Raw genomic sequence first — 25,393 nt, 5'->3', positions numbered from 1 at the left:
CCTTGCACGCCTAAACCCTAACCCGGGGTCTTCAAACTTGACAGCTTTAAGACTAGTGGACTTCAACTCCCAGAATTCATCCACTAGTCATGTTACCTGAGGAATGGGAGTTGAAGTCCACAAGCCTTAAACTTGCCAGGTTTGAAGACCAAAGTCAAGTTTCACCCAAACCCAACTTATTTGACCCCTATGACAATCATTAACCGTTATACCTCATGATTCTTGACAAGTGTATCTTTTCTATTATGTACACTGAGAGCATAGGCACTAATGACAAATTCCTTGTGTCCAACCACACTTGGCTCTCTATACTCTATTCTACTCTACACTCTACTCTACTCTATTCTGGAACCTTGTATAAAGCCTTAGATAATTTTGAAAAGGCTAAGCAGGGTTAGATGGGATTCTGCTGCTTACTTGGATGGGAGAGACTACAGGGGGAAATTCTAAATATAGACCCCCACCTGGAAATAACACATAGGCCAGAAGAAGGTAATGAAAAAAAACTCTAATTTCCCCATTGTTTCCAACCTCATTTTGAAGCCTTGTCTGCTTTTAACCACAGATATTCCCAGGCACGAGTCATTCTCTTTCACGTTTTCTTTAACTGAATTCATGGAAAATGCTTCATTTGAACTAGCTGAAACCCGCTGCAATTCTCCCATATTACCAATGCCTTTGGATCCCAGTCCACCCGAAACAATTGGGGGTCATGTGAAAAACCACCCCTAGGAAAGCCTATCTACTTTTTGGCAGAAGTGGGCGAAACATGGAAACGTATCCCCCTGGGATTCCCTCGCCAACTCTCCCAAGGCTGCCGGACTTACCTTTCCCAACTCGGCTCAGCCCGCCTTTCCCCACCGCTTCATCTGCATGTGTGTGTGTTGGTATGCGAAAGAGAGAGAGAGCACTGGAAGGGAAGAACCATCTGGACACAAGCAATGTCTGCGCTAGTTTCCAAGCCTCCTGTGTGACCGATTCTCTGTCTGCCCCGTCTCCCCACAGCCCTGTGTACCCCCCATTTCATCCTGCGCTCCAAAAGAGCTTTTCCCTCCGTTTAGGACCAGCGCTCTTCTCTCAGGGTGGAGAGAACGGAGCCCCAAGCGCTGCCTTCAAGCTCCCTGTAAGGCAAGCCACAGGCGCTTCCGGCAATCTTCAGTCAGGCAAAAGACACGGTGGCAGACACAATCAATATACAACTTCATATACCTCCAATGCAACTTAATATGCATACAGTGATCCCTCGATTTGCGCGTTCTCGATTAGCGCGAAACGCTGCAACGCGGTTTTTCAAAAAATATTAATAAAAAAAATAAAATATTAAAAAATAAAAAATAAGTCCACGCTAGTTTTCTCTCTCTCTTTCTCTCCCTGTTGCCGGCGTGGTATATGAGAGAGAAAGAGAGAGGCAGAGGTCGGGCGCATTACCGGGAGGTGGAGGCGGCGTGGGGACGCTGGGTGCCGGGGACTCCGAGGAGGGGGTGGACGTCTGTTCCCTGAATGGAGACCGCCGGCCGCTCAATCGGGCCGGCAGGGAACAGAATGGAGCCTTCCGCGGCGGGGCTGGTAAGGGGAGGAGCCGAGGGGGGAGCCGAGCCCAGCCCCATGGCATTCGCTTTCCTCCCGCCGGCAGCCGACTGATCATGGGCTCCTTCGCAACCTCGGAGAGCTTCCTGGTTTTCGTGAGCTTTCATGCCCTGGAAGCTCTCCGAGGTTGCGAAGGAGCCCACGATCAGTCTCGGCTGCGGGTGGGAGGAAGGCGAATCCCCCGTGGGCTCCGTTACATCTTCCGCTGCCAGCCAGGCCATGCTGGCGGCAGCGGAACAATCGCTGGCTGTCAACTTTTCTTTTTAAAACTGGGCAGGAGCTGACTTGCCTCCCCAGTGCTAAAAAGAAAAGTTGACAGCCAGCGCTGCGACTGACGGAATGCTGAGCCTCCCGTTTTCTCTCCCCCCCCCTCGTCCCTTCGCCTCCCTGTGTTCCTAGGAGAAGTGCTGGGGATTGAGGCAAGACAGACCTTCTGCTCCTCACCAGCACTTCTCCTAGGAACAAAGGGGGGCGAAGGGGCGAGGGGGCGGAGAGAGAACGGGAAGCTCAGCATTCCGTCAGCCGCAGCGCTGGCTGTCAACTTTTCTTTTTAAAACTGGGCAGGAGCTGACTTGCCTCCCCAGTGCTAAAAAGAAAAGTTGACAGCCAGCGCTGCGACTGACGGAATGCTGAGCCTCCCGTTCTCCCCCACCTCGCCCCTTCCGGTTTCGGCGTTCGGCAACGGAGTCCGGCGCTGGGGCCATGCGGGGCCGCTCATCCAGGGGGGCGTGGACTGGCAAGCGGCAAGCGATCTGGCGGGAAGGCCAAGGGAAGGTTCCTTCAGCCGCCCAACACCTGATCCGCTCCGCAGCGCGGCAGCAGCGAGGAGCCGAAGATGGGGTTTCCCCTTTGCCTTTACCCCATCTTCGGCTCCTCGCTGCTTCCGCGCTGCGGAGCAGATCAGCTGTTGGGCGGCTGAAGGAATCTTCCCTTGGTCTTCCCCGCCGCCCACACGCAAACTCCACCATCTGCGCATGTGCGGCCATGAAAAAAATGGCGCACATGCGCAGATGGTGGTTTTTACTTCCGCATCCAGTATAACGCGGAAATCGGTTAGCGCGGGAGGTCTTGGAACGTAACCCCCGCGCTAACCGAGAGATCACTGTATATCGTTTTTCAAGTACAATAAGCTAGATCACATTCCAATTTTGCTTTATATTGTTTCATCTGTATACATCTTTCTTCTTGCCATTTCCCTCTTTCTATCTCAAGCAGCTATTCTGCCTCTATAATACTTTCTTATGCCTTTTCTCTCTTTCTACCATTGCCTTCTCCCTCTTCCTTCTTTCTCCTACTCTTCCTCTACTATCTCCCCTTTCTCTCCTTCTTTCCTACTTCCCTTCTACACTCAAAATCCCTCCCTAAGTGGATAATTCTATTACAATTAGATGACAGACTAGAATGCTGATCAGATGCAAGACATTGCAACTTCTGGTGCTTTGGAAAATAAGATGACCTTTTTTGTGGTAGCCTCTCAAAAACTGGAAAACCGCTATGTGACTCCTAGACCTTTTTCTCACTTATACATGTTCAATTCCTGCAACTGTTCCTCAAGTTTTATTCTCCAGCCCCTATTCATTTTTGTTGCTCTTCTCTGTACTTCTTCCAGAGTCTCAAGTCTTTTTGTTGTTCTGGTAATCAAAACTGGATGCTATATTTCAAGCGTGATCTTACCAAAGTCTTATAAAGCATATGAGCTTTTTTTAAAAAAATAATATTTTATTGGTTTTGCACATAAGGTTACATAAAACAAACATAAAACAATATGACAATAACCATCACCACCACCACCAATTGCGGGGGGTTCAAATGTTTACTAGATTATGTTCTCCCCCCCCAGCTCTAATTTGCATTTGTTTACTATTCAAAGAGTGATTGGAGTTTATTTTTCACATTTTCGTCACAAATTCTACCCAACATATAATCTTTCACCTTATTCCATCGTACCATCAGCTTCTCCAATTTATTTTCATCAAACTTGTTTAATCTTATTTCCATGATTTTGAAATAAATGTGATCATCCATGTACCAATACCAGTTCTGTAATGTCCATTTTATAGACTCTTTCCAACCCAATACCACTACCGCTTGAGCGCTTTCCAATGCTGCAGTTTTTATTTCTTTAAAATCTCTTAGTTCTCTTTGTTTAATTAATATCACTATTTCTTTTGTAATTATCCAATTAATGTTTAGCATTTTATTTATTCCATTCGGCACTTCCTTCCAAAATTTCTGAACTTCAACACACTCCCAGAACATATGCATGAAAATTCCTTTCCTTTGGCAACCATGCCAACAATTACCTTTCCCTTTCCCCTGGAAGTGTGCAAGTTGTGCCGGTATATAATACCATTTATGTAAATTTTTTCTTCTCATCTCTTTAACTCTTGTATTCTTAATCTTATATATATTTTCTACTATTTCTTTCATTTCACTTTCATCTATTTGTAAATCATTTTGTCAGCATCTTGTCAAGCCTTTTATTACTCCCTCTTCTGCTTGCGATAACATTCTGTATGTATTACTAGCTTGTGCTTTGGTATCGTTAATCTTTTCTTTTAATATTTTCTCTAAGCTATTTTCTTCTCTCAAGAAAGCTTCTTTATTCTCACTTTTATTTAAATATTTACATATTGCATTGATCTGCAGTTATTTCTGTTGACCCAACCACCATTCCAGCCGAGTTCTACTAACTCTTCCGTCCTTCTCATATAATTGTTCAATTCTCATTATCCCTTTACTATCTAATTCTTTTATGATTCTGCTAAAGTTCACATCATTACCTGTATTCAATACATGTAACGTTGATAATTTTGAGTTTCTAGTTCCCAATTTCCCCTGCCATTTAAACCATATTTCTAAAACTGCTTTCAGAGGGTCAGTTAAATTCTTCATTTCAATTTTACTCAATTTTTTAAATAATAACTCATTATTTATATTGTTTATTTCCTTTTCCAGTTTTACCCACTTCTTTTCCCCCCATAATTGCAATTCCATTAATCTTTCTATTTGAAATGCTTCTCTATATAACTCTAAGCTCGGGCTTCCCCACCCCCCCTCTTTCTCGTGGGCAAACAGCCATCATTTCCTTATTCTAGGTCTTTTGTTTCCTTCAATCCAAAAGTTTAGTTTACTGTCCCATTCCCTCAATTTTGCCCCTGGAAAGGTACCTGGTAAAACCTGAAATAAATACATCATTTTTGGGATAATCATAATTTTAAGGGCTTTAATCTTTGCCATTCTTCTCAACCTTTTTTTCTTCCAGTTTTTTAACTGCTTTTGAAGTCTCTTCCATATTGAGTTATAATTAACCATCGCAATTTTATTAGGATTTTTTAACAACCAAACTCTTAAATATTTCATTTTTTTACAACCTAATTTCAATCCTGACACTTTTCGTATTTCAATTTGCTCTTTAGGGCCTGTATTTAAACAAATTATCTCTGATTTCTCTATATTAACTGTAAGACCCGACTGATCTTTAAATTCCTGGAGTAAAATCTTTATTCTTTTCATCATTTCAATTGGGGTTTCAGTCAATACTATAGCATCATCTGCAAAAAGATTTAGTTTTAATTCAAGTTTTCCTATTTGGTAACCTCTCCACTCCTTATCGTTTCTAATTTTATTTGCTAAGACCTCAATTGCCAATGCAAATAGCATTGGGGATAGTGGGCAACCCTGCTTAGTTCCGTTCTGAATTTTAACCTTCTCTGTTCTATTACCATTTACCCTAATATAAGCTATATTATCCTTATAAATTGCTCTTATAATTTGACAAAAGTTGTCTCCCATATTTAAATCTTTACACAATTGAAACAAGTAATCATGGTTAACTTTATCAAAAGCTTTATAGACATCTAACTTTAAAATACCTAGTTTTCTTTTGGTAGTGGTGGCATGGTGTATCACATTAACAATGTTTCTAATTGGTTCGTAAATTTTCCTTTAACAAATCCATATTGGTCTTCTCCAATTATCTTTGGTAAAATATTCTCTATCCTGTTTGCCAATATTTTCATAAATATTTTATAATCCTGATTAAGTAAACTGATAGGACGATAGGAACCTGGGTCCATTAAATCACGATCCAGCTTTGGGATAGTTATAATCTCTGAAATTTTCCATGACTGTGGAATGTCAAAGGTCTGAAAAACATTGTTAAACAATTTCTCCAAATGCGGTAATAGTTCATTCATATAAGTCTTATAATATTCACCGGTAAAACCGGTAAAACCATCTGGGCCTGGAGCTTTAGCAGGTTTTAACCCTTTAATAACTCTAGATATCTCATCATTTGTTATTTTTGCATTTAAGATTTGTCTATCTTCTTCCGTTAATTTCTCTTTAACTTCTATAGTTTGCATTGTGATTTGTTCTTTTTTATATAAATTTCCATAAAAGTGTCTCATTATTTTTTCCAGTTCAATATTACTACGTTTTATTGCACCATCTTTATCCTTTAAAGCAGGGATATAGTATTTCTCCTTTCTTTTTTTCAAATAATATACCATTTATTTCATTGATTTGTTCCCCCATCCCATAATTTTCTGTTTTAAAATCATCTTCATTTTATTCCATTTCTCCTCAAGAGATTGTAGTTTCTTTTTCTTAAATAATAGTAATGTATTCCAGTCTCTATTTCTTGTAATTTTTAGACTTTCTTGGATTAGGTCTATCTCTTTAATTATTCTTTCTCTTTCTACTTCCCAAGATTTTTTAATAAAAGTTTCAGTGCTAATGCAATTACCTCTCATAAAAGCCTTGTGTGTATCCCAAACTATTGTTTGCTTAATTTCTCCTGTTTCGTTGATATTAAAGAATTCACACAATTCCTTTTGTAATTTGAGTCTATTTTTTTCACTAACCAAAACCACAGGGTTTTATCTCCAGATCCTTTGTTGTCTATTAGCATCCATTTCAATCACTGCTAACAATGGAGCATGATCTGATAACCAAATACTTTTAACTTCAGCTCTCTTGAGGTGTGCCTCCCCCATTTTATTCATTAATATATAATCAATACAACTAAATTTATTACCTTGCTGAATAAAATGTATCCGTTTGCCACGTTTGCATGGAAGTCCAACATATTAATTTTATTTAAATGTAACTCCCTGCTGTTAATTCCAAATTAAAATCACCTGCAAGGATCGCTATGCCTTCTGCGAAATTATCTAACTTACGATTTACATTTATTATGAATTGCTTTGTATTTGCATTTGGAGCATAAATTACTGCTAAGGTTATTACCTTATTATTTATTTTCCCCTTAATGAATAACATTCTACCATCTTTATCACTTTTAATATGAATTAATTCGAATGGGACTCTTTGGTTTATAAGAATTGCAACTCCACTTTTTGTGTTCCCTCTAGATTCATAAATCCATTTCCAGTCACTATTATTAACTAATTTATCTGATCTTTTCCTTCCTTTACGAGTTTCTGATAAAAACAAAAAATCAGCTCTACTATCCCTGGCCAATTTCATAATTCTATAACATTTTTTCTGCGATGTCATTCCATTCACATTTAATGACATTAAAATCCTTTCACCCATTATACATACTTTTGAATGTGTTCCCCCTTCTGCAAAACAGAGCCTAGTGGAAAAGTCTTTGTTAATTATCTTGAACCCCCACCCTAGTGCCTCTTCCCCTGCGCCCCTGGATTTGCATTCCACTGGGGAACCCCCACCACCACCTTTCCCCTTTAAAGACAGTAAAGGAAATCCCCCCTCCTTCCCTCTTTATCCCTTGTTAGTTAGAATAGAATACACAAAGAAGCAAGTTAGTTGAGAACAATAATACCATATTAACAGTTCAGTTCTTATTTTCTCTTTTGATTCGTAGTTTTGGATTCTTCTTTTCCCCCCTCTTTCCTGGAGTAATGCCAGCTCCTTTTGTAGGGCTGCAATTTTTTCATCTTTTTCTTGATCTGCTGTGCGAATTGGCTGAGCTGTAAACAGGTCTCGAATTGGGTCTTCGTTTTCTCTTCCTCCTTCTGCTGCAGTTTTCTCCTTCCCTGACGATGCCTGCAGATTTAAATCCAAATCAAACACCAGTTGCTGAAGCAGTTTCTTCCCCTCATCCAAGGATCTTGCTTGGAGAACTTTGGAATTTTTAAAAACCATTATTATCGCTGGGTATTTCCAGGTAAAGCGAACTCCGTTCTGAAATAGTTGATTCTCAATAGGTCTTATTTGGTTTCTTGCCTGGAGCATCTCAGCAGACAAATCTTTTAGAACGCGTATTGGAGTGCCTTTATAATGCATATTTGGAGTTTGCTTTAATTCTCTGTAAGTTTCTGCTGCCCTCCTCTCCGAAATAAATCTTAGAATAATGTCTCTTTGATTGCCTGGATTCCGAGGGCCAAATACCCAGTGCACTCTCTCAAATTCATTTAGGTCACTTTTGATTTTATTTTCGCAAAGCCATTGATGGATCGCTTGGATAAGACGTTTACTCTCAGCAAAATCTTGCTTAAAGCCTCTTAAGCGCAGATTAGATCTCCTTTGTCTGTCTTCTAAATTATTTATGCGTGACTCATGGCGAACTTTCCCCTTCTCCAGTTTCACAATTCTCACATCTTGTGATTTCGATTGCTCTTTTAAGTTTGTAACTCCTGCACTCACAGCAGCTATAGCTGTTTGCATCTCTTTGAGCTGTTGCCCCATATTTGCAAATGTCGTTAGCAGTGAATCCATTTCCCCCCCCAAATCCGGAGTAGTCGCCATTTTTCCTTTGATCTCTATTTTTTCCCCTACTCAGGTTTAAAACAGTAGCTTGCTTCTCTTTTTGAAATGATCCAAACACGTTTTCAAAAACTCCATTTGATTCTCTTCCTCTCAATCCACTTTTCACCAAGCCAGAGAGGGTTGTCAGGGGTTAACTTTCACTTTTCTAATTCACATTAGGGAGTTCCCTGTAGAGGCGTCTATCTCTCTCGATGCATGCGCAAATCCCCCATATAGCATATGAGCTTATCCACCTATTAATGCAGCCTGGGGCTGCTGCTGCAGAGTCACAAATATCACTCATATTTAAGTCATTGTTCACTAACATTCCAAAATTCCTGTTACTTCTATTGAACAAAGTTTCACCTGATTAGTACCTGCACATTTGCTTGCTTGCTTTCTCTCCTTGAATGTCATTTTGTTAGATAGGACCCAGTGTTCCAGTCTGTTGAGATCCTTCTGATCTTGAACTTATCTTCTGAGGTGTTGGCTATTCCTGCCAGCCTTGGGTCATTAGCAAATGTAATGAGTTCCCCTTTGATTCTCTCATCTAAATTGTTTATGAAAATATTGTATTGGCCCTAAAACCAAACCTTGGGATATCTGCTGCTTACTTCTTCCCATGTAGATCATGGGTGTCAAACTCACCATGTCATATTGCCATTGCATGATGCATTGTGATGTTTTTCTCCTTTGCAGAACTGGGTTCGGTGTTGTCTATGTGTGACCAGTTTGATGTAGATTGAGGATTACATTAAGTGTGGTTTGTCACCCAGTTATAAATCCATGTGGTTCAGTGGTGGGTTCCTACCGGTGCGGTCCAGAACGCCACACGTATAGGAATCCACTGATGATACAATTTTCCACATTTTTTTCCAAGTGTCTCCTGAGGAGCTTCTCAGCTTGCTTTGGACGAAGAATAAAAGTTGGCATTAAGACGAGGATTGGCGGGAGGGCTTCTTCCAACACAGACGCAAAAAAAAAATAAAAAATCACCGGAAATTGCATCATCCATGGGATCCAACTGGTGTGGCGCTCTGAACCACACCAGTAGGAACCCACCACTGATGTGGTTGTGATGGTATCTATCCCATATATTTATAACTTATCAAGAAGTAGGTTATGGTCTACTTTGTCAAGTGCTGTACAAAAGTCTAAATACACTATACAACATTTCTCTGGTCCATAATTTAGCCACTTTGTCAAAGAATGAAATATAATTTGTTTGGTATGATATGTTTTTGACAAACCGATGCTGGCTTCTGGTTATAACTTTGCTTGTTTCTAGATTTTTGCAGATTTGCAAAACTGACCTTTTTAAGGTTCTTCTCAGGTATTGATGTTTATTTATTTTATTTATTTATTTATTGGATTTATATATTAATTGGATATCAGATTGAATAATTTATGGTTTCCTAGATTTGTTTCTCCCCTTCCCCCCTTTTTTTCCAGACAAATAATTTTTTTATTTTTTTCTCTCCAATCACAGTACAATAAAAATTATAACAACAACATCAAATTGTTTTACAATAAATCAATTTCAGGAAGTTATAGAATACAATGCTACCACCTTCACTTTTGACATCTGAATAAAAATAGCTGCCCAATTTTTAACGCTATAGCAGTATACTATTAGTTAAGGCCCCATTTAAGCTGTTTCGAATTCTAGTATCTCACATTGAATAGGCTAAAATGTTTCAAATCTCTCCTAATTGCCTCCATATCAATGTTCATATATAATCAATACCCTTTATAAATAATTAACGCCTATTAATGAAATACCCTTAAAAAAACATTTGAAAAATTCTTACAGTAGCGTAGTCAAAGGGGAAAAAATAAACCCAATAATATCACCAAATGTTGCCTAATTAATCCAACTACCAACCTAATTACTAATTGCTTTAAAAAATGAAAAATGAAAAAATAGAATCAAAATAAAATTAAATCTATAAAAAATAAAATGAAATTAAGTCTCTAAAGAAATTAAGAAATAAAAAAACGTGACAGAGAATAGAGAATTACACCACATAGATAAGATGAAATATAGGTGTAAAGACGCAGCAGAATTTAAAAAAAGCTAGAAAAAAAAAGAAAAACAAAAATGCAAAACAAAAAAAGAAAGAAGAGGAGGAAAGAGCAACGAACTTTCCTCTTCTTTTATCTCCTTATAGCATTTTCCAAAATTTGTAAAGTTTTAAAATTGTTTATAAAAAAGAACATACCCAACAGAATCCTCCAACCCGAACAAAGAAAAGAAAAGAAAAGAAAGAAATTTCCTTGATAGCCCACTGGGGTTAACGTTTATATATAAAGCTGCATACCCAGCTGAATAATTGTACCCTAGTCTAGTTTTATCGCTGCAAACCCAGCGGAATCATTATGCCCTAATCTAAGCTGTTGGTCCCAGTGAATAAAAAAGAAAATTTCCCTTCCCTAATAATGACCCAACTTATAACCTTTCAAAAATTAATAATATGCTCTTCTAAATTTGTGATCCAGATTGTCTGAAATTTAAATATCTAAGGTAATTTCTCCATCATTGTTCATAAAAAAATTTTTAAAGGGAAGGAAGAAAGCCCTCCAATGTCCAACTGGGATCTAATTATAAATATAGTGCTGTATGTCCAGCTAAATTTTTTATGCCCTACTCTAATTTTATCGCTGCAAGCCCTATTCTATTTAAATTGATCCCAATAAGTAATGGGAAAAGCTTCCCCTTCTTTGATCCATATTTTTAATAGTTTTAAGTCAATAAAGTAAATAACATATTTTCATTAGAAGATAGCTTAAACCAAAAATCAGTTCATTTTTTATCTAAGTAAATTCATTCCATTATTTCATTATTAATTCCATTTTCAATACTTATTTCTTATATTCTTGCCATCAAATCCATATATTTCCATATACATATGTGATTGTAATAAATCCTAAGTTCTAGATTTAATTTTAAATTTTCCCAAATATTAAATTTTTCTCCATAAAATATTTTCAAATATTTTCAATGTACTGCGACCCAACGTCGGTGCCACCGTCTTGGAGCTCCTGCTTGAAGCCGACTGTCCCGCGGCGTGTTGCAGGGCAGAAAAAAAAGAAGAGAGGAAGAGAGAAGAAAAGGAGATCTCCATTCAGATCATATATTTCCATATAAACATGTGTTTCTTTTATATCCTAAGTTCTAGACTTAAGTTTAAATTTTCCCAAATATTTTTTTTAAGAAAAAGGTCTAAAAAAATTTATTAAAAAAATATATATACAAAGAGTCTGTCAAAGCCTCATTATAACCAGTATCATATAAAACATAAAAAGCTTTTTACTAATTAAATAATTCCCCTTTCCTCAAACCAGATATTCTCCAAAACAAAATACATTCCTCTAAAATTATACCCCCTGTTCTGCCTGACTGGGCTCAGGCAATACGTAGCAGTCCAAGGAAAAGTAATCAAACACACACATGCTCTTCTAATCAGCAAACTTGTATTAAACAAACAAAAAAGGGTTAATCAAAACAGTCCTTAGTGTCAGGAAACAATGATAGTGCAAGGCTTACTTCAGCCGCATACAAAACACAGGGAAAAGCAAACAAAGACAACCTGCAAGGAGCAGAAACGTTTCAGGAGTCCTTTGAATCTTTGGAGCAAACAGCAAGTCCCAGAGGTTTCACCTCCCACGTGCCTGAAAAAGCTGAGTTGAAATACAAAGGCACGGAACAGAAACTTCAGAGCAGGAATCACAAAATAACACAGATAAACAGCCACAGTTTGCCTTGTGCCTCTGTTCCCTTTTATACCTTTAGCCCTCATTAAGGGAACCACACCCAGCCCTCAGTATAAGAACCACACCCAGCCCAGGTGCTACTCTGATGACCTGTAATAATCCTTCAATTGATCCCTCCTTTGCATAGCTCTTCGGCTACGCATGTCTATGAATTGGTCTGCAGAGGAATCCAAGGATGAAAGACTGTCTGAGTGACTGCATGCCAAATCCCCTGGGCTGTCTGCTGAGTCCTGCGAACCAGTGGCCTCATCGTCCTGGCTATCTGCCACGTCTTCCTGGCTGTCAGCCAAGCTTTCGCACTCACTTTGTGCCGCATCTCTCCCATCTGTGGGAGCAACGGCTGGCCCAAGCCCAAACACAACACCCCCCCCCCTTTTTTGGCTGTGCATAACAAATTTCATATAATCACCATTTTATCCTAATTTTTAAAAAGATATAAAAAACAGAATCCTTTCAAAACACTCTTTTCCCTCCTGATGTTAATACTATCAAATCCATATTATTATCAAGTAGACTATCCAGAGTTTTCCCCCCACATATAAGCCTGTTAATAAATTAAATAATTTTAATATAGTTAAACATTTAAGAATATAATGCCTCTTATCAAGTAATATGTCCATGATTTTAACAGATATAACCATGATTCTAACAGATTCCTTTCTTTTAATAATACTGTCTTTTGTTCTTCTTTGCTTAAAATGATACTGTAGAAATTAAATTTAATGTAAAATGTCCATGTCCTGCTCCAGATCTTCTCCGTGCCTATCTCAACAGTATATGATAACTTATTCTGTTAGAAAAGCTAGAAATGTTAGAAAAGGTTCTTGCTTAGTTGCTCTGCAGACCTTTCCCATTCTGCTCCATGACGATGTTATTCAGATCTTCCCAGTTATTCAAATCTTATTCAATTCTTCTCACTGCATTTACTTCCCGATTCCAAAATCGCAATTCCAAGATGGTAAATCAGCTCACAAAGCCACACAACAGCCCCAAGATGACACGTCATTTCCTCAAAGGCAAAAGGGACAATTTTGAAGGGAACGCAAAAATAAACCATAATCCAAATAAACACCAAATCTGATCTGATCCAAGCTCCATCTTTAACAGCCTTTAAAGCTCTTCAAAAGAAGAATGTTGATTAGTCACTTTTGCTAATCCATGCTCTTGCAGTATGCCTCTATTCACAAGCAGCCGCTGTAATATATTTCTGGCTACTCTAGTCATGATTGTAATCGATTCTAGAACAGATCCAATTAGCTTCTTTAGCACTCCATACTCACCAGCACACCGCTTAAAATTTCTTCACCATGCCAGTGCTTGCTTTTTATTCCCTTTCCAGATGTTACTGGTCTTCTTCAATCGCTTGCGTTGCGTTGTCTCCCATGGCTGGTGCCGGCAGACATGGCTGCCTGGCTGACCTCGCACTACCGCCGGCGCAAGACCAGGACAGTTCGCCTGGCAGGGATTTGTCGACCCCCCTACCAAGCCCCGATAGCATCCCCTATGTCACCTCCCCTCCAGGATCGGGTCTGGTTCATCAGAACCCAGACCCCCGGACTGTGGGGATTTGGAGCTACACTCTAGAGCAGTGTTTCCCAACCTTTTTGAGCCACGGCACCTTTTTCATATTTTCAAAATCCTGGGGAACATTGAGGGGGGGGGGCTAAAAAAATCTCTCTTCCTCCCTTTCACTCTATTTCCCTCTCCCTCCCTCTTTCTCTCTCTTCCTTCCTTTCTCTCTCCATCCCTCTTTCTTTCTCTCTCCCTCCTTCCCTCCCTCTATGTCTTTCTCTCTCCCTCCTTCCCCCCTCTTGCTCTCTCTCTTGCTTTCTCTCTGTCTCTCTTGATATCTCTCTCTCTCTCTATGTCTTGCTTTATCTTTATCTTTCTCTGTCTCTTGCTATCTCTCTTTCTTTCTCTGTCTCTCGCTATCTCTCTTTCTTTCTCTCTGTCTCTCTTACTATCTCTCTCTTTCTCTCTTGCTATCTCTTTCTCTTTCTCTCTCTCTCTTTCTCTCTCTCTCTCTTGCAATCTCTCTTTCTCTCTCGTTACACCACGCCGGCAAAAGCAGCATCGGGTAGTAGCCAGGGCTGGCGGCAGAGCGGCTAACTGCGAGTGGGAGCCCTGACGGTGGCAGCTGGACGTGCTGCTGGACACTGTATATGCTGGTGCTGCGCTGGGCATGGGGCTGGCACCTCCGGCCCAGCCAGAAAGCCAGTGCCAGCCCCGCAGCACCAGCATGTACAGTGTCCAGCAGTACGTCCAACCGCCACTGTCGGTGCCTCCACCTTGGAGCTCCCTCTCGCCGCCGCCATCCCCCGGCGACTGCCCGGGGCTGCTGCAGCCGGCAGCCTCCCATTCCCGCTGCCATTGCCCTCCTGCCGGGCCCCAAAGGATAATTGTTGCCGCCCCCGCCAGGAAAGCTCCAGCTGGGCTAGTGCTGCCGGTGGCTCCACCCTGGAGCTCTTGCTCGCCGCTGCCCTCCCCTGGCAATTGCCCGGGGCCGCTTCAGCCGGCAGCCTCCCGTTCCTGCTGCCATTGCCTTCCCGCGGGTCCGAAAGAACACTTGTTGCTGCCTCTGCTGGGAAGCTCCAGCTGGGCAGGGCGTTGCCGGTGCCTCCGCCCTGGAGTTCTTGCTTGCCGCCGCGATCCCCTGGTGACTTCCCGGGGCCACTGCAGCCGACAGCCTCCCGTTCCCGCTCCCAGTGCCCTCCCGCCGGGCCCCAAAGGACATTTGTTGCCGCCCCTGCCAGGAAAGCTCCAGCTGAGCTTCGTGGCACACCTGACCATGTCTCGCGGCACACCGGTGTGCCGTGGCACACCAGTTGAAAAACACTGCTCTAGAGAACGAGGGCCGCAACTATTGACCCTGGCCCTCACCCCCTTCTCTTTTTTGAAGATGGGAATCACATCAGCTTTTCCAATACCCTGGTAGTTCTTTGAAAGATATAGTTCAATGGTTCTGAGACCATGACTGCCAGCTCCTGCAGAACTCTTGGATGTAATTCATCACAACCTGATGATTTGAATTTGTTTAGAATGGACAAGTGTTCTCTTACCATTTTATTACCTAATTTAATTAGTATTCCTAGTCTGTCTTTTACAATTCTGTTTTTGATTGGTTAGACTATTTTTTTCTTTTTTCTTGAAGACAGAATTAAGCAGCTCCGCTTTCTCTTTGCAGCCTGTCAATTTACCATTGTTTCCCATTAGTGGACTGATTGTTTCCTTGACTTTTTTCTTGTTTTTTATATGGTGAAATGAACTTTTAAAAATTATTTTGGATATTTGTTGCAAGTCTTAGTGCATTCTGAGCCTTTAGTTTCTGCACTTCATCTTTGCAGATTTGGACTATATGCTGGGATCTCATTTATATGTCCTTCTTTCCATTTTTTATACTTATCCTTTTTGTTTTTCATAGAGTTCTCTATGCTATAATGCTGGTTTCTTCTTGGAGTTCTTATTTTTCTATTTCAGTGGTACATAGTGCACTGCACTTTTATAACCATGTTTTTTTAAGAGTGGGTTGTTTTTCCCTTTTAAGTTTGTTAAAAATCAGTTCTTTTAACGTCTAAATGCTTTGATTATGTTCTAGTTCTCATGTCTGCATTATATTGAATTCCAACATGACATAGTAGGTCTCCACCCAATGGTCTTGCAACCTCAACTCTATCATTTTTCTCTGTTAGCAATAGATCTATAGCCCTTCTAGTTCCCTCTTCTATCTGGGTTAAGTTGTCAGCAACTTTCTTAGTAAGGAATCTGTTCCATCCCACACTTAATGCAGGGTTTGTTTCCCAGTTGATGTCAAAGTCCCTCAATACTACGGTAGTGTGTTTATTACAATACTACTGTAGTATGTTTCTTTAACTATTAGCAAAATAATCTATCCATCCCATCCCAATTCATTTAAAGACACAGTACGTTTCCCCATTCCTGAAGATCTGCCTTTTGTGGCCTTTCTTGCTAAAAGTGACACTGAATTGTAGCTAAATCACGATTAGCAGAGGCAGAACTTCACAAATGAATCGAGTAAGACATACAGAACGTTCTAAATCTGCAAGAAAAAGCAAAAAAAAAAAATTATCACGTATGCTTAAAGTAGCAGTAGTTTAAACACACGGAGAGGTTATGATCAATATCCCAACTACTAGCCTTTTTAGGTCGCCGACACCAGAATATAAGGAATAGTTTACGGTTTCGTAAGAGTCGCAGACGACTGCTCCATACTACACGAAGCCACACGCTAATTCATCCAAACAGTTCTGCGCCGTGCTCCATTGCACTTCCTCCGCCCCTCCCCTTTTCCATTATGACGAAAGACATTCGACGCCGGCGACTAACGAATTTGTTGGCGCCCGCGTGCGAAAAAGTGGAGGGGAGAGCGGCAATTCACCATTCCCGCAGCATTTGTTGATATGCGGGGATGCGGCGCCGAGGATTGTGGAAAAAACGTGACTTCTTCTCTGCATACTGGAATTTCTATGTTTCTTGGGTCGCTCTGGCATTGTCCCTATTGCAGGGATTTTCCTTCGGTAAAAGAGCGCCTACTTCAGTAATTAGGAGGGAGAGGGGGGTTTGACACCATAATGCCTCTCCTACCCTCCTCTCGGCATATTGGAAGCGTAATTCTCGAGGAAAGTCCTCGAAAATACTGCATGTTTGATTGGCTTGATCGTCTTTAGTTGCCAGACGTAGGAGTATAACTGGCAAGCAAATCCATAGTTATGATTCACATAGGAAAGACAGCGTTTGTAGCTGTTCAGTTATCATCCTAACTTTCAATCTATGCTTCCTGGGCTAGTAGGGTATGGTCTCTGTATGAATAATCCAGGTTTTGCCAAATTATCATTCATTATATTATTAATGTTTTATTTATTTATTTATTTTGTCCAATACAAATTGAAAGTTAACGAGAATAAAAACATGTAGTAGTAAAGTATCAGGGAAAGGATAGAAGAAAAGATAAGAGAATAGAATATATCACTGAAGAGTAGAGGAAAGGATATATGAATGGGAGAAAAGATATAAAATATAGAGAGACAATTGGATAGGGGAAGGAAGGCACCCTAGTGCACTTATGCTTGCCCCTTACTGACCGCTAAGGAACTTGGTGAGGTCAATTGTGGATAGTCTAAGGGGGAAATGTTAGGGGTTAACACCACGGAGTCCGGTAATGAGTTCCACGCTTGGACAACTTGGTTGCTAAAGTCATGTTTTTTTACAGTCAAGTTTGGAGCGGTTGGTATTAAGTTTGAACCTGTTGCGTGCTCTTGGGTTATTGCAGTTTAAGCTGAAGTAATTGACAGGCAGGATGTTGCAGCATATGACCTTGTGGGCAATACTTAGATCATGTTTAAGGCGTTGTAGTTCTAGGCTTTCTAGACCCAGGATTGTAAGTCTACTTTCGTAGGGTATTCTGTTTCAAGTGGTGGAGTGAAGGGCTCTTCTGGTGAAGTATCATTGGATATTTTTGAGGATGTTGATGTCTGAAATACGGTGTGGCTTCCAGACAGATAAGCTGTATTCGAGGTTGGGTCTGGCGAAAGTTTTGTAAGCTCTGATGAGTAGTGTGAGATTGCCGGAGCAGAAGCTACGTAGGATCAGGTTGACAATTCTAGAAGCCTTTTTGGCAATATTGTTGCAGTGGGCTTTGGCACTTAAATCATTTGATATTAGTATTCCAAGGTCTTTTACTGAGTGGGTTTTTTTGTGAGATTTTGTTTATTTAGTTTGTATACAAGGTTCGGATTCTTTTTGCCGATGTTGAGAACACAGCATTTGCTAGATGATATTTGAGGTTGCCAAGTGTTAGACCAATCTGAGACGAAGTCAAGGTCTTTTTGGAGAATAGCTGTGTTGTCTGTGGTATTGAAGAGTTTTACATCGTCCGCGAAAAGAACACAGTTGCTTGTGATATGATTGCAGAGGTCGTTAATGTAGAGAATGAAAAGAGTAGATCATAGCATGCTGCCTTGGGGAACGCCACTTTTAACAGGGACAGGGGGTGGAAATGGTGCTTCCAATTTTGACAACCTGTTGTCTGTTTGACAGGAATGCTGTAATCCAGCTGTGGAGGAATCCTGAAATGCCATAGGATTTAATTTTTAGAAGTGGTTTGTCATGGACCACTGAATCAAAGGTTTTGCAGAAGTCGATATAATAGATTTTCCTTGATCTAGGTGGGTAGTCCATATGTTTTTGCAGTGAAGTAGTTGCAGGTTGTAGGATAATTTCCTTCTGAATACAAATCGTTTGTTAGAGAGTAGGTTATTAGATTCTAAGTGAAGAGTAATTGATTGATTTATAATTGATTCCATGACTTTACATGAGATGCAGCATAGTGATATTGGTCTGTGAGAGAAGGATGAGAGAAGGATCTCCTTTTTTGAAGATGGGGATGACTAGTGCTTTTAACCATAGCTTGGGAAGTGTGCTGGTCCTGAAGGATTTTTGGATTTTAGAGGTTCAGCTATAGCAGAGGAAAGCTTTTTTAGGAAGTATGCACCATCAGGTGCGACTGATAAGGAAGGTTTGAGGTCTTGTATTGCTTTTCAACGCAGTCTACAGTGAAGTTAATTTGGGTTTGGTTGTTGAGTGGGTTAGAGGTGCGATTTGTGAAGATGGGGAATGAGCCGTTACTGTTAACAAAGACAGAGTTAAAGAAAGAGTTGAAGAGGTTGGCTTTGGATGGATCATCGTGGTATTCTTTGTTTTTGGGTCCAACGAGAGGTGGGATAGGTCTCTAGAGTCTTTGAGTTTGTCATTGACAAAGTTGTAGAAGGCACGGTTAGATTTGGTGCGAAGGAGGTTTTCTTGTTTGCTGTGATAGTTGAGACATTCTCATTTTATTTGCTGGCATATGCTTTTGTAGCAGCTTTTGAAGTTGGTTACTTAGCCTTTTTTGTTTTTACGCCAGAGAGATCTTTTTTTTGTTTGTAGTTTCCTTATTGAGACAGGTAAATTATTTTTCCTTTTACCTTCAGTTGATATTAGTGGTACATTTAGTCTAATAAGTCTTTTAATTTGGAGTAAGAATGTGTTGTAGAGATCATCAATAGTGATGCAGTTCGAAAATAAAGTTTGCCAGTTAAGAATTGAGAGATTGGCATCTATGAGTTCATAGTTGGCTTTCCTGAAATTGTACTTAGGTGTCTCGTTATTCAGATGGGTGTTAGGTTGGTATTGATTGAGATTGAAGTTAATCATACTATGATCGCTGTTGGAAAAGGGTTCCTTTACATGCAGTCCATACATAGCACTTTTGCTATTACAGAATATGAGGTCAAGACAGTTGTTTAGTATTGTTTGATACTAATTGGTCAAGTCCCAGGCTGGTGACGGCGATGAATAAGGCAGTATGGATTGGTTCCGTGCTGCATTCGTTTAGGGACCAGTTGATGTGTGGTAGGTTGAGATCATCTAGGAAAATAGTGGGGTAGGAGCAGGAGGTTGCCCACATTAGTAGAGAAGCTAATTTGGTTGCATAAGTAATGTTGTAGTCAGGAGCTCGGTAGCATAGTAGGAAGCGGAGTGTGGTATTCAGGGAAAGATAACATATAATGGTTTCAGGGAGGATAAGATCATGTGCAATTTGGATGTTTTTTAGATTGAGTGTTTTTATATAGAATATAGCTACACCGCCTCTTCTGCGGGTTTCTCAGTCAGATCGGAAAACAAAGTAGTTATTTGATGTGATGATGGAGTCAGGATAGGATGAATTTAACCATGTTTCACAGACAAAGATTAGGTCAAATATGTTGGTGTCTAGTAATAGGAGGAATTCAGACAACTTGTTGTTTATACTTCTTGCGTTGATTAGTTTACATTTAAGATTGTTTTTGGATTCTGGATTGAAATAGGGCTGAGTTGGATTGAAATTGAATTGCCTTAAGGTAGTAAGGGGGGGGGCTCTTCCCTATTCATGGTTGGAAGTGTTAGGGATGTCCCTTTGCTGATGGTAGGGATAGAAGTGTGGGATGGCTGGAAGATGAAGGGAGGGTTGTGGGTCTTGGTTTTGATGCATTCAGTAAGGTAATCTATGTATAGGTTAGTTTCACCAAGATCTTGACGTCTCTTAACTTCGGCCCGAAGTTCATGAGAGCGGATGCGTTGAAGTAGAGATAGATCTGGTCTGGATCTAAGTTTGCGGTAGTTAGCGTTATTTCTGGCGATGGAGTTCATAGTCTTGATGAACTGTTGTTTGGTAGATTCACTTTTACAAACAACTCTACAGAATCGGGGAGCCATTGATCCATCATCCAAGGGCTGTTTCTAGTGACCTCTAAGATGTCATCAGGGACAATTGTTTGAGGATGCTGGCTGCAAATGACGTTACATATATTTGCTAAATCAGATTCCCCATTTTCCTCGAGGCCAAATAGGATGGCATTCTGTCGCTTTTGTTCACGCTCCATGGCATCTTTAATGAGGGTGGAGATGTCGGCAGTTGGGTTTGGAGGTAGCGGTTGTGGAGGCCTTGGTGGAGTATAAACTGGTGGTGGTGGAGTGGTGTAGGGTATTTGTTTAGCGTTTATCAAATGTCATTATCTATAAATAAATTTCAGTCCCAGAATTCATTCAGGTACTACATGCAAACATATAGACTTTCCATCACTTCCTAATTTTCTGCTCAATTTTCCTTTGTTTCAAAAAACAATTTTGGGAATGTGTGTCAGTTGTTGTAGTTAATAAAATGGCTTAGTTTAGTAATAAACCACTACGATAATACTATTAGATATTTATGCAAATTTCTATTTGCTACCATAATGAATTTGCAAACTCTTTTCTAATAGTTTTCTTTCGTAATTTTCCAAAAGGATATAAAAGTAAAACTAAACTAAATAAAGTTATTTGAGATCATTATTATTTTGTATTAGACAAATAAAAGTAACATTTATTTCAAGATTCAAGATGCTTCAGACAAAGGATCCTAAAATGAGCAAATGAACTAAAGAGAACGAAATTGAAAGAGAACAAAATAAATGGATTTTCATTTTTATCTAAGAATATTATATTAGAATAGATACAGTTTCCAGATTTTATAATTGAAAACAGTTCTAGAAAAACTAAATAATGTAGAATTATTGTAATTTATTATATTTTTACTTATTTAAACATTTATGTTTGTATGACTCCACCTTGTGGGCTATGCATTGTAGATATTTTCTATTCAGAAAAGTAGCATATTTTAAAACTTAGAAATAAGACACATAGGATGTGAGAAGATTAGTTTCTTTTCAGTTTATTGAGCATTGCCATATAATCCGTACTTGGCTTGCAAATTATATATAACTTTGTCTGGCATTAATTGCCTTATCTTATAAGATTATAAATAGTTTGCCCCCTTTTTCTAACTCTTCCAATTTTATTGTTAGTGTTGTGTGTGCTCCCTGTCAGCCATTGGAATGCTCAGATTCAGAGGGGGAAGGTGAAATGGAACCTGTCAATTTACCTGGTTTAGGAGATGAAGAGAAATTTAGTGAGGAAAAGTTGAAATGGGAGAAGAGCTTTCGAGTGAAAGCTTGTAGACATATGTGTCTTCAGACAGTTCCAGCTATCAGGATTTGAGATGGTTAGATCCAAAATTCAGAAGGTGGAAGAAAAGGTCAGAAGAAGTTACTGGGAAGAGATTTTAAGATGCAGTTTAGAGCATAGTTAATTAATTAATTACATCACACCAACATGGATGCTACGAGAAAAGCAGCAGAATGTGAAGTTTTTATTGTGTGAGTTATTGCATTTTTATTGCCTTTCTAATCAGCCAAAATCAGCCAGATAATTAAAGCATGCCTTCTTAGCAGCCAGTGAAGCAATTATAGAGATATATGGTCTAGTTTATCACGGGGAAAACCGAAAGTAATTCTGCTGCATCACAGAAGTGTAATGTACTGAATGAAGTAGAAGAAATAAATAGTGTTACTGTTTGTACACTGTCTGAAGCAAATTATTCAACTATCATCTGACTAGCCTGAATCAGAACAGTTAGCAGTGTTTTCTAGGATCCATTTACTTTCCGTTTCCAGAATGTTTGGCTCTAGTTGTTTATCAAACTTTCAAATTTGTGTTTCTTGTCTTGCTTTCTGGTGCTTTGGGAAATAGAGTAACCACTCTTCTCAATGGCTCTCCTCAAATACTGGAACACTATTATCATGTCATCCCTATTCATTTTCACTAGTCTAAGCATACCCATTTCCTGCAAACGTTCTTCATACGTTTTAGCCCCCAACTCCCTCCCCTTTTTAGCCTTGTTGTTTTCCGTAATCTTTCTAGTGTCCCAACATCTTTTTTATATTGTGTTGACCAACATTGGATGCACAATTCCAAACTTATTAAGGATTTTTAAATACTTCATTATGTCTCTCTTATTACTACAGCCTAGGATTGCATTGGCTTTTGGGGCAGCTGTCACACACTTTTGATTTATATTTAACTAATTGTCCACTAGAATTTCAAGATTCCTCTTACAGTTACTAGTACAGAGGCAAGTTTTGCCAAGTTTAGATTTTTTCTTGCTTAGGTGTATAATCTTACTTTTATCCACTATGAATTTCATGTTCCTATAAAGGGCCCAGTGTTCTAATCAGTTGACATTCTTTTGGGTCTTGAGCCAGTCTTCTGGGATGTTGGCTATTTCAACTAGCTTTAATGTCGTCTGCAAATTTGATGAGTTCCTCTTCTATTCCCACATCAGATATTGAAGAATGTTGGGCCTAATGTGGAATCTAGGGGTATCCCACTTTCCACCTCTCTTTCTGTGCATTTAATTCCGTTAAGGATTAAAATGTTAAGTACATTTCAGCCAGTTACAAATCCATGTGGTGGTGGTGCTCTCAATCCCATTTTTCTAGCTTTCCAAGAAATAACTTTGTCAAATGCTGTGCTAAAAAGTAAGTATATTATGACCACACCATTTCACTTGTCTACTAAATTAGTCACATGCTCAAAGAATAAAACAAGATTTGTTTATTTTTTAAAAATATATTTTTTATTAATTTATTAAAATATAAGACAAAACAAGACAAACAATATTTAACATGTAAAGGAGCTACCATTGCTCCGCTATGCATAGAAGTCTTCCTAATACAAAAAAGGATAACTACCGGTAATTATAATTAGATCAATACAGAAAGATAAAAATTGTTAGTAACATATCTCTTTCTATACTACTATGTTATAAAATCTACACAATTCAACATTTCCGTTATATCATTGTAGTTAAAGTAATCACAATCAATTAATAAAGCTAAAACTTATCCATTAAGTATCAGTATACTATATATTCTACCTGGAAAATTTAATTTTTCTATAGTTATTTTTATATCATTAATAATCTTTGTTAGCATTCCACCAAATATATACTTTCTCCCAAGTTTTGTAAAACTCTTTTTCCATTTGATTATTTTACCTTTTCGTCGTCATATCTAATTCTGCACATTCCATAATTTTCTTAAAGACGTCTTCATCTTTTGGAATTTCCTTTTCTTTCCATTTCTGTGCAAATGTAATTCTTGCTACTAATATATGAATTATTAAGTAGTATATTTCTTTTTTTATATTTAGTATCAGTAATACCTAGTAAGAAAAATTCTGGGGTTTTCTTAATTTCCTTATTTGTGATTTCCTTAACCATTTCTCTACCTTATTCCAGTAGATTTTAGATTTTGAGCAAGTCTACCATATGTGAAAATATGTACCAATTTCTTTTTTACATTTCCAGCAAATAGGAGAAATGTTTGGAAACATCTTTGAAATACTGTATGGTGGAAGGTGCCATCTATAAAACATATTAATTTGGTTTTCTTTGAGGGAAATTGATTTAGTTATTTTCCAGTTGTATAGCCATACCTTTTCCCATGTATCTAAATTTATTTCTTTTCCAAAATTTTTACACCAACTAATCATGTTATCTTTCAATATCCAGCCTATTGTTTTATAATTTATTAAATATTTATATAACTTCCCAATTAATTTCCCTTGATTTTGAATTAGTAATTTCCCCATTATATTATTATCTTTCTTGAAGATAAATGTTCTCACATCTTTTTGCTCTCTAGAGTTAATCTGGGCGTACTGCCACCGGTCTCCTACAATTCTTGTTTTGTTTTCAATTTTAATTGCTTATCAAGTATGTCTCTATATTTCCATATTTTACCTTCTTTTAACAAACTAGGGTGAGAAATAGCTTCTATACATGAGATCCATTCTGGGATTACTAAAAAGTGATTTTTTCTTATCTTATTCCAAACGTCTATCAATGCCTTCCCAATTATGTTGCTTTTAAAATATGAGTGCGTTTTGGACTTTTCATACCATACGAAGGCATGCCAGCCTAGCATTAAGTCATGACCCTCTAAATTTAGTAATCTTCTATTCTCCAGGGTTAGCCATTCTTTTATCCATGTTATTCCATATTTCCAGGTCTTTTTTAATTTGCCCAAAGAGTTTTATATAATTATCATTTTTTAGAGACATAACTTTGGAGGTAATCCAAATACCTAAGTATTTTATCTTTTTTGTTATTTTCATATTTGTTAAATTTTCAAAATGTTTTGTCTGTTGATCTGTCATATTTTTTATAAGTATTTGTGTCTTTTCCTTATTGATTTTCAAACCTGCTACTATCCCATAATCTTCAATTGTCTATTAGTTTTGAGATTGACGTCAAAGGGTCTTCTATTATGAAAACCACATCCTCAGCGAAGGCTTGAATTTTATATGTTTCTTTTTTAATTTTCATGCCTTTTCATTTTCTGTTCTTATTTTTATTAGTAAAGTTTCCAATGTTAAAATGAATAGTAATGGTGATATAGGGCAGCCTTGTCTAACTCCTCTTTGTATTTCTAATCTTCCTGTTTGTTCTTTGTTTATTATGATTTTTGCTGATTGATTAGCATAAATGGCATCAACTATATTAAAAAATTTGGTTCCCACATTCATCTTATTTAATTGTATTTTCATGACGGTCCAATTTACATTATCAAATGCTTCAAGGAATCAAGGAATATGAGTGACATTTGTTTTTCAGGGTGTTGTTCGTAATATTCTAGGGTATTTATAATTGTTCTCAAGTTATTTTTAATTTGTCTAGATTTGTTTAGCATGATATGTTTTTGACAAACCTGTGTCCCGGTTATAACTTTGCTTCCTTCTAGGTTTTCAGATTTGTTGCTTGATTATCTTTTTCAAGACTCTTGACTGGTTTGCAGTTTCCTACATCCATTTTTTTCCTTTTTTGAAGATGGGAATAACATCAGCTCTTTTCCAGTCCTCTAAGAATATATATATATATATA

General features: G+C 38.6%; 2 protein-coding genes across 8 annotated transcripts in view; one reads left to right on the top strand and one right to left on the bottom strand.

The window, feature by feature from the left end:
- The window catches only part of SPMIP7 (sperm microtubule inner protein 7), a 181,236-nt gene extending 164,846 nt beyond the window's left edge, over positions 1-16,390 (bottom strand). For both annotated transcript variants that reach the window (XM_070727169.1, XM_070727170.1), the window contains exon 1: positions 16,255-16,390. The gene's annotated coding sequence lies outside the window, so the exon portion shown is untranslated. The remainder of the gene's footprint in view (positions 1-16,254) is intronic.
- A 39-nt stretch (positions 16,391-16,429) lies between these two features.
- ZPBP (zona pellucida binding protein) overlaps positions 16,430-25,393 on the top strand; it is a 174,077-nt gene continuing 165,113 nt past the window's right edge. For all 6 annotated transcript variants that reach the window (XM_070727175.1, XM_070727173.1, XM_070727176.1 and 3 more), the window contains exon 1: positions 16,430-16,634. In XM_070727175.1, the coding sequence (XP_070583276.1) occupies positions 16,526-16,634 (109 nt within the window). In that variant the 5' untranslated portion in view covers positions 16,430-16,525. The remainder of the gene's footprint in view (positions 16,635-25,393) is intronic.

The sequence above is a fragment of the Erythrolamprus reginae genome, chromosome Z (genome assembly GCF_031021105.1).
Source record: "Erythrolamprus reginae isolate rEryReg1 chromosome Z, rEryReg1.hap1, whole genome shotgun sequence".
NCBI lineage: Eukaryota > Metazoa > Chordata > Lepidosauria > Squamata > Dipsadidae > Erythrolamprus > Erythrolamprus reginae.
Note: the sequence above shows the minus strand (reverse complement) of the source record. Positions and strands in the feature narration are given on the sequence as shown.